The sequence below is a fragment of the Phoenix dactylifera genome, chromosome 12, assembly GCF_009389715.1.
Source record: "Phoenix dactylifera cultivar Barhee BC4 chromosome 12, palm_55x_up_171113_PBpolish2nd_filt_p, whole genome shotgun sequence".
Lineage (NCBI taxonomy): Eukaryota > Viridiplantae > Streptophyta > Magnoliopsida > Arecales > Arecaceae > Phoenix > Phoenix dactylifera.
In genome coordinates this window covers 3,475,012-3,487,026 of record NC_052403.1, presented here as the reverse complement: position 1 = coordinate 3,487,026, position 12,015 = coordinate 3,475,012, and the positions used below count along the sequence as shown (strand labels likewise).

Here is a 12,015-nt window from a genome sequence, read left to right as displayed (position 1 = left end):
TTATTTTTTTAATTTTATTATTTATACTTTTTTAATTAGAAAAAACTTTTCTTCACTAACAAACTTTTTGAGCATCATCTGAATAATTTAGATCATCGAAACAAGCCATTAAAGGCTTATCTATTCTTTAACTCAGAATTAAATTATTAAAATGCTAGAGCTAAATGACCAAATTTTTGAAATTTTAAGTATCATTAATACTACGAGTAATAATACCAAATTTCAGCTAAATAAGAATCATCAAATTTGGAGTTATCTTGGTTCTTAACATCAATACGATAGTTACTTTTCTTCTTAAAAATTAATTATAAGTGCATCTAATAATATTAATATAGTATTATCATCATCTCAAAATGTGCAGATTACTAGACTTCTATAAGCTTGTACAAGGCAAAGTAAGGAGAATATTATTTTTATAAATTCTATTTATGAATAAGTTTTTAAATATTTATGAATAAGTTTGAGGACTTAAATGCAAATCCGCTAAACAGCACCGTTAGGCAAACCCAAACTTAACCCTAGAGCCCACCACCGCAACCCCAGTTATCAGTTATCACCGTCCCCTCCAACAGAAACCGGGGTTACCGCAGTACGGAGAGCGAGGGACACGTGGCGGTTTCCACGGCCTGTCCCCACCGGTTCTCCCCCCCCCCGGCGCACCGGCTCATTAAGTATCCCCCCTCCTCTCCTTCCACGAACCCCCTCTGCTCCGTTCCAATTCTTTCCCTCATTTTCGATCGAAATCTGCCCCACTGGTCTCGAAATGCAGTGGTAGAAACCCTAATTTGAAGCCCTACTCAAAGTTTTTCTCAGATTGGAGGAAAGCAAGACGATGTGGGAGAACTACGCGGCCGCCGACTCTGCCTCCTACCGCCCTCCCTTCGCCGACCCCTGGATCTCCGACGCCTTCGCAAAAGAAACCGAAGCCCTCACCAAGGCCCTCCAGATCTCCCTCTCCGCCACCGACTCCCTCTCCTCCTCCCCCCTCCTTCTCGACCTTATCAAACCCGAGCCCACCGCGCCGACCTCCAATCCTGGCTCGGGGTTGAACCGGCCGGCCCCGCCGGCAACTGGGAGGATCTCGAAGAAGAAGTCGCGGTCGTCGAAGCGGTGCCCGACGACGTACATCGACGCCGATCCGGCCAACTTCCGCCAGATGGTACAGCAGGTCACCGGTGTCCGGCTCGGAAACGCGAACCTCCTGCCTGAGCCGGTGTTGGAGCCCGAGCCGCAGCGGGCCGGGGGGAGCCCGGGCGGGCTCATGCCGCAGAGCTGCCTCCCGACGCTGGACACCTCGGCCTTTTTGCTGGACCGGTCCTGGGTGGTCGGGCCGGAGATGGAGCCGCCGGGTTCTACTGGACCGGCGGTTCACGGCCCGGTCGGCTTTGAGCTCGAGCCGTTTCCGACTTTCCCGACCCTAGATTCTTGGGGCGTCATGTAGCAGTCGGAAGCGAAGAGCCAATAAATAGTTTTTTTTTTTAATAATTTTGGGGGGGGGTTTACTGTTGGATTTTCTTCATGCATCGTCTGATGGGGATCGGATGGACGTTTTTTTTCTCTCTTTTTGTACATATATTTTTTGCTTTTTGTGGGCTCTCTTTCCCTTTCGGCTATGAGTACTGCGTTACCTTTTATATATATTAGGTAGCGGTTTCTCAATCTCCTGCATGTTCTGTCCAAGTGCTTCTCAATACTTTCTATTCCCTGCGACCGTTTTCAATAAGTTTATGTTATCTAGAAAATGTGTAATGTAAATTTATAAGTTGTGATATGGTTTTTTTTCTCTTTTAATATATAATAGCAAGATATTTTAGAATAATTTTATCTAAGGTGCATTGTGGATCTTGTCCATTTAATAATTTCTTATGTGTGCGCGCGTGCGAGAGAGAGGAAACAAAGGGTCATGGTTTTAGCCTAGAAACTCGTAGTCTCTTATGAAAAAACTAAAATATTCAAAAAAATTGTATCTTTCTAATCTATCTTCTAGAAATATTAGTGAGATGATTTTTCTTAAAATTTTTAATAATATTGTATCAACCTTGTGTTTGTTTGTTTGATAGAGAGAGATGCAAGTGTACTTATGGTCGAGATTTTGCCTTGGTGACTAGTCTCATACGAATCATGCACCTACCTTGTGTTTCTAAAAGTAAAAAACGCACCTACCTTGTGTTTCTAAAAGTAAGAAGTAGTCCTCTATGAATGATGCATCTAGCTTGTGTTTCTAAAAATAGAGATATTTTGGAAGAAGTTCATTTTATGAGTGAAGATTTAGTTTGATGATCATCTAAATGGGTTGCTCTTGCACAACATATATATAAAAAAAAAGAGATATCAAAACTTTTGGTTAAATTTTGAAGTTACATCTTTGATTTGTTATTAATTTCAGGCATTAAATTTGTTTTATTTAAAGTCAAAAACCCTCCTAGACCGTTCAAGAAAGACAATTAGTGCCTTTTAGTAAAGGCCATGGGGCTGGATTGGATTTAATTGGAGGGGGACTCGATAACGGTTATCGGGTGGATCCAGAGTCGTGCCAGAACGGGTGCCGAGCACCCCCTTTTGTACAATATTCACAAAATATTGCAGGACTGCATGGAATCCCAAATGATTCATATGTATCGAGAGGTGAGCAGAATTGCAAATTGGGGCTTTCTATGTTGTCCAATATTCTGATGGCATCTTATGCGCTAGCTATGTGTCTTTTTTCCTCCTACCCCTTTATGCCTTCTTCTCTTTGCTGATTATGAAGCATTCCGTGTTGCAGAAAAAAATAACAATAGAGACCATCATGCTTAGGTTTTCTTTGTTATGAACATGTTTTAATTTTTATAAACATCTTCGTCGAAAAGGATGACCTACGTAAGGTAGGACAATAATTTTATTGGAACAAATATATTACCATCAGATATAATTATGTTATTATATAAATCCGTACGGATGTATATTTTGTCTTACACTATTATATATTTGACAGATCTTGAATACTTATATATAGCATCTTCTTGACTAAACTCTTTTGGATGAGAACCTGAATTCTTGCAATTACAGCGACCGTCTATCGAAATCATATATTTGTTCGAGTTTAAAGCCACTCATCCTGCAATACACTGTCCAGAGAACTCTAAAAGGGCATTAAAAAAGAAAACCGACATGAAAACAAGACTTTGCTTGCTCCTGCTTTATCCTTGTGAAATGAATTGTGCATCCTAGAAGTAACAAAAAGAATCACAGCAAAAATTAAGCACACTCGCCATGCACGCATGTGCCATCGAAAGTGGCGTTCCCTTTTTTTTTTTCCTCCTTTTAAGCGCTGAAAGGTCTATTCATCATGCCTGTAAGGTGACTATTATCAAAGACTTGAACTTACTTACCAACCCTTCCATTTGACAAAACACCCACCACCCTCAGGCATGAGAAGAGGCTTGGGAACCGTAACTAATGGCATTTTGACGTGACGTGAGGAGAGATTGATGCGAAAGAGTCAAACAATGAGGCTGTACGCTTGCTCTTGAGAGACCGTACGACAGGGAAAAAAAATAAGAGAGAGAGAATAAGATACCATCACTTGACCGGAAACCATGGCCTCGTGATAAGCCTCAATTCCGTGGGGATATCGAGAACAAACGAGGGGTTGTTATTTTATAAGCTTTGACCGGCGACGGTGTTGCGTGGTCAGACGGCAGCCGCCGTGGGATGACGTGCACTCCAGTTTGAGCAGCTCCATGCACTGCGTCCACGGGCAGGCCAGAGGAACGGTCGTCGTGCATGGGGCCGACGTCACCACGTCATCCTTTCATCATTATGACATAAAATTATAACCCTTAGTTTGAAAAAATTTCAGCAGGATATATTTTAAATTGCAATGCGTCTGTAGTCACCATACATGGTTGTAAACTTGCAAATGGTCGTCGATTAATTATTACCAACGTTCCATAATTTATTTGTTCTCTATAGGTAATAGTTTAAAGCAGTTCCTTTTTCGAGTGATGGATTATAAAAGATAAAACGAGTATCATGCACACATCTTAGATACGACTCCATGTTTATATTGATACAACCTCCTTTAGCTCTACCAAACAACAATTTGGACGCATCCAGTGGTTAATTCTAAATATACTATGGAAGATAAGCTAAATATACTATCCTGCAACAAAATGGCAGATTGAATACCTAAATTCTATTTTGCTGATGATTTTATCTTGCTCGTTATGTGCTCGAACTGGATCACGATATATTTCTATGGTATTTGTTTGTATACAGAATATATTTTTCGTTGCACGAAATTTTTCTTACCGAAACAAGAAAGTAGGATTTTGGTTAATAGATAGCCAGTACATCAGTTGCAGGTAACTGGAGTTGACAATCTAAAGTTATATCTGTTACAGAAATCACAGTACAAAGAGAACTGTAATTTTGGCTGAGAAAGAACTAAGAGTACCCATCAACATGACCAATAATAGAACTCGAAAGAACTGCAGTCTCATGACATGGACCTTGACCTTAGGCTTCAATCAAAGCCAGATAGCCAATTTTATTTTCTCCCAATCCGGCAATTGCCGACAGTGAACCTGTCTGCCTAAATTTCCACTCGATCGACAGATTTGGAGAACGATCCTCCTGCTTCTGCAAAATAACAGTTCAAAAGATCCTGTTTTATGATACCAACCCATAGCTCAAGTTTCATCCTGCCAAACTATAAATGCAAACAGGAAATTTTCTAAAACTTGCCAACTGGCTTGCACATATGCTTCCCAACAAATTGCTATTTGATATCAGATAAAAAATTTTGTCCTATAGGTTGCACAATTTTAGAACATACTAAACTGGTCTTTGGAATTGGACCAGATGACTAGTGCATATAGTTTGGCCTGCTGCCTGTTTCCAAAAGCAAAAATTGTGCACTAAAAGAATTAGTCTCTTCTTATTACTTCTTTTATTTCGATGAACTCATAATGTGAAATGCTACAGAGGGAAAGAAAAGCCAAAGTATAGGCAAAAGAAACAACATTAGGCAGCAATTTGCCTTCACTGGAAGAAGGAATATCTCAGCGCGTACAGAAGAGATGAAAGCAGTTTGAATATAGAAATTTTGTTGCTAAGGCATCAGTTGCTATTTCTAGGGAAAAGAAATCAATACATCAGTTACTGGGTTCCCCCTCCTCTTTTTTGATAAGGAAACTACCTGATCATTCTAGCTGATTGCTAGTTTCACTGACATCAAATTCAAGTCTATTATTCATCATACTTGATGTTCAATTGAACACTATCTGATGCTCCATCAGTATCTGTGCATTGTGCATATTGGTAAATAATCTTCACAATGGCACGGTTTCACGTTTTAGAAAGTCAGAGATAATGATTTAGCAGCAGTAACTTCAAATTCCATGAATACACAAAAAATATACATGTTCATTATTTCTAATCTCTGTGATAACTCCTTACTCTTTTCTTAATTTTAACAGTTTACAAAATTATAGTAATCCAATTCATGGATGTCAAATCAATGATATGTATGTGCAAAAGATAAGTCGTGTGACATAGATACTTTCAAATCCCGATGAATGAAAAAAAAAACAGTAGCTCATGACTCCCATGTGCCTCCAAGTGCTAGGGAGCAAAAACTGCTCTTTTTTTAAAAAAAAAAAATCTGAAAGAACCCATGTTTAGATTTCACTATCCCTATTTGTGAGCCATAACGTGTGTGCAATGGTAATCACTTATGAATCTTAATCGGACCATCTTTGACAACATTTGATTATATAATTTGTCACATACAGAACCCTACATCTGTCATGCCAAACGCTTGCTACCAGAACTTCGTTTCTTTTAAGTCACATCTGCCAAACTCAATTCTAACTCCTACTGGCAATCAAATAGGCTCCAAAAAGAGCAACAAACATGCTGGCTGGGGAGGGAAGCTCCCCAAGTTTGCTTTGAGAAGGGTGGCTTATATGTGAAAAAATAATGAGACTGAAATATTTTGAATTTTGCATGTGCCTTCAAGATGAAAACACTCCATCTGTCAATAGTCGTCATCTACCCATAATCTAGACTCCTTTTTAAGACTAAGGGAATCCTAGAAGGCTGCTCCTTGGTTGCATGAGCTAAAACATTGACCAATAAGGCAGCCAACTAGCCTTATGATTTCGATGGCAGGCCCCTTTCGGCAGAAATTGGGCACCAATTTTTCAGAGGGATGCTGTCAGAACAACAGCCAATCATAAATTCTGCTGCGTCATTAATGTTGTTGCTCCACAACCAACCCCATATCTAATAGAAAGGTTTGGACAAATAAATCATGAAAGAGAACCTAAAAATTTATTCAAGCTAAACTTCCATACGAGGTGTGAGGTGTCATAATAATTCGTTCAACAAATACCTGTTTATCTGAATTAATGAAGATCTTTTTCAAGTGGTAATGTTTAATCTTTCCCCCTTGTGAGAAATCTCTATGTTGGTAAACCAAAGCACAGATTTGACTCCTTTGTCAAAATTTAGTGCTATGTCCTTTTGATCCCTATATGTTCCCCAGAAAGTGAAATATCACGAACAATCTATTTCAGACAACATTACTCTCTTTGGGATGATTTCTGAGAAAGTGTTGCCTTTTGGAATGAAGACAGTCATGCTCATTTATTACCTTGCCCCAAACATTTTCTGGACCATTATCACAGCTCAACCTATAAAGAACTTCAAAAGATACACAGCTTTAGTTGGACGCAGGAGAGAGGGCCCTACAGAAAGGTAGTTGTGGATGCAAACTTTTCTTAAGCTCATGTGAACTTTTAATAAAAGACATTTCTGTGTCCAAGTGGCGAACAAAATTTGTTCTACAAGAAAGCAAGACTTACAAATTCACTTATGGGATTTTTAGTAATTATTTAGTTATCGGATTAACAAAATCGAATCAAATGTCTAATATTTCTAAAATAATCATTCCAAAGGATGAGAATGCCAGAGATCAATGCCCATGTTATTTTAATACAGATAATTCTATTGAAATGGATAAGTTCTTAATTAGATTTCGTATGCTTTGACCACAGGTTTAGGCTCTGTTTCTTCACCCATTGGCATTCTAAACACAAACCCCAACCCACTTGTTCCTTAACAATAGGATCTAATTTTCCATAAACAGAGTGTACTACTGGTCTACTACTCTGAAAAGCCAACTTCACTAATTCTAAGAAAATTGAGGATATCATTCAGCTAATAAGCCTATATCACGGACGGATAGGCTGTTCTAATGGAATCAGCTCCTTATTTATTGTTCATCTGGACTCTACTGTTTCCATAAACTGTCTTCAAAATGATTTTTTTGCAATCCATATCTCAGTTACTAGCATTGGTGCAAAAAGATACCTATTTCAACACAACTTCTTTGTGAGCTTTAAATGACAGAATCACATTCCACGCAAGAGCCACAAAGTTCGCAGCAAGAACCTGGCATTGAAATCATAAGTATATCAGCAAGAAAAGAAAAAATACAAAGGAAGCTCCAAAAGGGGAATTGCATAAATTATAAAAATAAAGAAAACTTATATTTAGTATAGTTTCATTCACTATTTAGATAGTTTCCCAATCAATATAGACTAATGTTTGTGTACGCTGAAAGTTTCGACAATTTCGGGTGAACATTGCCTGTCTAGGACTAAAGTTGGATTTATATGTCTGTCTGGAAAGGTTTGTACTTAAAAAAGAAAAGTAAAGAGAAAACCTGAAATTATAATTCTATGGCAGAGTCAGCTGTCAAACCTGAAACTTCTGGGGAACAAATCGAAAGTTGAGAAATTGGAATGGGATCCACAACTGCCAGTTTGCTACAACTGATGAAAACCACTCCTACAGAGAACAAAGTAGAAAACAACAGAGAGAAATCAGTTTCTGATGTTAAAATTGCTTTGAAGACTAAAATAATTAATATTTCACCTGCTGAAGCTTTGGCTTTATATGAGAAGGCCTTCCCTCTAAGGTGACAAGTGAAGTTAAGACAACTCCTATGAAGATGGGAGAGAATACAAACTGCACCAGAGATGGTTGGTATCATAAGATCCAGGCCTAAGCAAAAAGGTAAAATTATGAGGCAAATGACATACGTAATGTCTCACACAAGCAAAAGCTGCCAGAATGCACCTGATGCTCCAGGTAAGTCATATAGAAATCTAAACGCACCTCATTGGGATGAAAGACAAACACCTACCTGATCAAGCAAAAGGCGTAAGAATGCACCTGATGCTCCAGGCAGCGTCACCAGTCTACTTAGATACAAGTACCTGCAAATCAATGATCAAATTAAGTATACTAACTTTAGAATAAGATCAACAGATCTGAAACCTTCAAACAACAGTTATATAAGCAAGGCAGGAAAAAGCAATAATAACTAAGTTTGTCTTAAGACCAATACCAGCATGGATATGAGATAAATCTGAATATTTCAAAAGTGAATAAAGAATCAGTTGTAGATGAATACCAAAAATGCAATGTGGGACCCACCAACACAAGTCCCAAAAGAGTGAACACAAAAGTTCGTCTAAAATCCAATTTTGACAGCTGCTCGATCCAAAGCTGGCAACATGAAACAACGGATGTAAGTTACAGAGTAAGACATATGAATATGTAGACAGAACTCGAGAAGTAGCACTCTCATTTATGTTTTTGCAATATGAGAGAACAACAAGCTTTTTTTAAGGCTTTAACAAGGCCCTTTGGCATCCTCCAATATCACTATATGTTCCATCATGTTTAGTTTCTTCCCCTGTAGTCCATCAAAGTTTTTTACCCCTTTTAATGTCTGCTTTATTTTTTTGCATGCATTATAATGAATAAGTGCATTTAGTTATGCAGGCTTTCTTCCATTTTGCTGAGGTAGCTTCACAAGTCAAAGCATAATCTGAGGTTTGAGAACTTTCATGGACTGGTTCTCAAGCAAAGGTCAATCCACTATAACTTGGTGTAGAATTCTTGGTTAAGACACTTTTGGGAAACAGACCAGGAGCACAGGGCCAGCTGTGCCAGGATCCTTTTTGCTCAGATCTTATACCAGATAGGGAGGACAGTGGCCCAGCTTTGACGACATCAAGGTCTAAAAACATTGAAGATGGATTCTAAAAGATACATAGGATGGTGCATTAACAACAACTTAATTTTCTCAAAATGGATATATTCATTATCTCAACAAAAACGAAAATATAGCTAATAACCTCCAGTTGTTTCATCAGATAACATTAAATGACAAACTCTCACAGGATAATCTGTTAAAAATTTGAGAAGATATCTTTCAATGAAAATCCAAGATGCTGATATATGAGAAAAGCAAAATGCATAAAACAGAAAAGTATTTTAGTCACCTGAAAATATGATATCAGTTAATAGATGCAAAATGTTAGCTCTTGAAATTGTTGGAAACTATGAATAATAGTATGATGGTCATCATGCATGTCTCAAATGAATTATCATAATCAAAAACAAGGTATGCCGTACCAGCCCAAACCGGATGATATGAAGCGTACCGTACCATATCGGTTCGGTACCGGTACAGGCGGTGTACCAATTCTTGGTATGCCCAAAAAAAATTTTGTACCGTACTGTACCGATATTGTACTAATGTGGCACGGGTATGGAGTCCGATACCGAGACAGCGAACCTTGATCAGAAATCATTATGGATACATCAACATGGTATTAACATCGTGTACAACCTATTCTTAAAATATACATCAGTTAAGTAGCAAAGGCAAGGAAAATATATGAGGGCAATGCAAGAGGGGACGAGTCGCGAATATCCAACAAATGATGGAAGGACAACTTATTAAACAATTTAAAGACATCAGCAAAGGAGAAAAGTACCTGACAAATTAAATCACCAATGAGAGTCAGAAATGCAGATGTTATAGCTTTAGTTGTCACTGGGTACTTGTCAAGTGCCATCATGTACCTGAATAATCTTAAGTAAAGCTGTTGATCTGCACTTTTTCCCTCTATTTATAACTGAATGACTAGTAATTTCCACCAAAAAGAAATAATTTGAGAGTAGAAAGTGTGTAGACTTGGTCTTAATAAATTTATATGCTAAAAGACCTTCATGTTAATGAACTGGAACCATCATCAGAATCCATAAGAACCACATGGCCCTTTCACCTATAGAACAACATGGTTAAACTAAATCCTTCTCTCTCTCTCTCATAATGTATACATGTATGAATTAATTGAGTCCACAAAAATATATAGAGATGAATCAATGACACAGAAAAGATAAAAAAGGAGTAACAGAGTTATTCAGTTACCAATTAATAAAATTCCAGATAAAGATGTAAAATGACATCACATCCACAAATATGGCGACAGATACAAAACTCCTTGAGGACATTCCAACGTTTGCGAAGGCTTTCATAATCTTTCTTTAACAGTTAAAATCAACAGTTTCTTTGTGAAGTATTTAAAGCTAAAGGAGAGACTTTCATATCCGTTAGATAGACCTCCCAAACCATAGACGCATTATGCCTACTGCCAGACCACCGAAGCACTTATTTTTCCGCTTTTAAATTTCTCATAACACAAAACTGTGGGAAAGATGAGGGAAGCAGTCTTTGGCAACCACAAAAGCAAAAAGCACTCCAGCAATCTATAAACATGCGTTACAGATTAACCGGTACAAACAAAATTAAATCCTAAACAGCTTAACAAAGTAACAGCGGAAAGAAAGTAACTAAAAAGATAAGACTTTTATTACCATGAGAAGAAAAACCAATCATTCCCACTCCTCTCATCGCCACCTCCGCCACCGGAGCTCCCATCTCCCCAACCCCTATAGCCACCACCCTCACCGCTGGAACCAGAACCACCATCCGAAGCCGCTCGGAACCGAACAAAATTCAAATCTTTCGGCCCAAATCCAAATCCAAGACGAACCATATCCAGGAAACCGCCACCAGATGTAGAATTGTGCAAGGATTGGAGCGAATAGCGCGGAAATCGGGCGCCCAAAAGGCTCTTCCGACCCAAAATCGAAGAGATTGGGGGTCAGGTTGGGGAGGCGATATACGGGTTTGGGGGGGCGAGGGAGGGTTTCAAAGGGGAGGGGAGATTTCCGAAGGATTGCCGCCATTCTCGCAGCGCAGCGGAGCATCGCGGCGGGAGGAGGGGCTGTTAATCAGGGGTTCGTCTCGTAACTTGAAGGGGACCATTTCCGTTGTGGCTTATGACGTATTATTCCCAGTAGCGTTGGAAGCAAGCCAAGCGAGAGAGATCTTCTTTAGATTTAAATTCGGCAACTCATGCTCACTTTCATTTAAATTAGCTTTGATGCTGAAGGGATTATTAAGAAGATCTAGGTAGTGTTTAGATTTTGGATATTGGATAACCATTCTTCAATCACTTGTCATCCATAGATTATTAATAATCTTTATTTGGTTAAAGAGAGAAGCAACCAAAAACTGTCATGATTAATTTACGTTTTATTATATCAAAATTTATTTGATTGTTTAATAAACAAATATGTTGTTTGTAGTATAACTAATATAAGATGCAATATGTTATTTATTGATTTATCTTTTATATTTAATGGGTTAAACATGAGTTGGTTAGGTGAATTTCAAGACAATCTCAATATTAGAGCTCAAATTTCGGGCTCACTCTCACCTTACTGGCTAATTTAGTGAGCCATTATTAAGTTGATGTTGGAGTTGTGTGGTCTACTCATCAATGGTTTGTGATAATCTCCATTCACCTAATTACATGTTTACTTGTAAATGAGTAGCATATACATGCTCCTATGTGGACTTATCATGGCTAGCTTATGCTGCAAACTGATTAAGGGAGAGGTAGAATTGTGGTTGTATCCAAGCAAAATCCAAATCGAAAACTTAGTAACACCAACAGAGTTCAGATTTGGCTTTTCACTATTTGATTTTTTCTTTTCTTTTTGTTGCATTCAAGTTTGTAATGGATTGATTGAAAATTTATTATTTTTCATCGATCTTATGTACTTCAACCTAATAAGACTCAACAATCATACTGCTAG

General features: G+C 38.3%; 2 protein-coding genes across 3 annotated transcripts; one reads left to right on the top strand and one right to left on the bottom strand.

Moving 5' to 3' along the window:
- Window positions 1–832: 832 nt before the first annotated feature.
- On the top strand, window positions 833–1,441 carry LOC103704999 (calmodulin-binding protein 25-like). Its single transcript, XM_008788551.4, has one exon. It carries the CDS (start codon window positions 833–835, stop codon window positions 1,439–1,441), a length of 609 nt encoding a protein of 202 aa, XP_008786773.2.
- Window positions 1,442–4,283: 2,842 nt separating this feature from the next.
- Window positions 4,284–11,248, bottom strand: LOC103705000 (protein sym-1-like). Of its 2 annotated transcripts, none has more exons than XM_008788552.4 (8): window positions 10,726–11,248; window positions 9,843–9,930; window positions 8,468–8,562; window positions 8,198–8,270; window positions 7,927–8,019; window positions 7,753–7,839; window positions 7,360–7,440; window positions 4,284–4,623 (listed from the first exon to the last, which is right to left on the bottom strand). In XM_008788552.4, the coding sequence occupies exons 1-7, from the start codon at window positions 10,905–10,907 to the stop codon at window positions 7,360–7,362; spliced, it is 699 nt and encodes a 232-aa protein (XP_008786774.2). In that variant the 5' UTR covers window positions 10,908–11,248; the 3' UTR covers window positions 4,284–4,623. The 2 variants fall into 2 exon arrangements, with proteins under 2 accessions (XP_008786774.2, XP_026659633.1); XM_026803832.2 differs by having other exon boundaries at window positions 9,843–10,617; window positions 10,726–11,246.
- Between the last annotated feature and the right edge of the window lie 767 nt (window positions 11,249–12,015).

Bases quoted from the DNA above. Each gene is read 5' to 3' on its own strand.
- LOC103704999 (XM_008788551.4), top strand. From the start codon at position 833: ATGTGGGAGAACTACGCGGCCGCCGACTCTGCCTCCTACCGCCCTCCC.
- LOC103705000 (XM_008788552.4), bottom strand. From the start codon at position 10,907: ATGGTTCGTCTTGGATTTGGATTTGGGCCGAAAGATTTGAATTTTGTT. The intron at 8,271-8,467 runs GTATTCATCTAC...ATTGATTTGCAG, and splicing joins GGTCCCACATTGCATTTTTG to GTACTTGTATCTAAGTAGAC. The intron at 7,441-7,752 runs GTTTGACAGCTG...TTTCAATGCCAG, and splicing joins TTGTTCCCCAGAAGTTTCAG to GTTCTTGCTGCGAACTTTGT.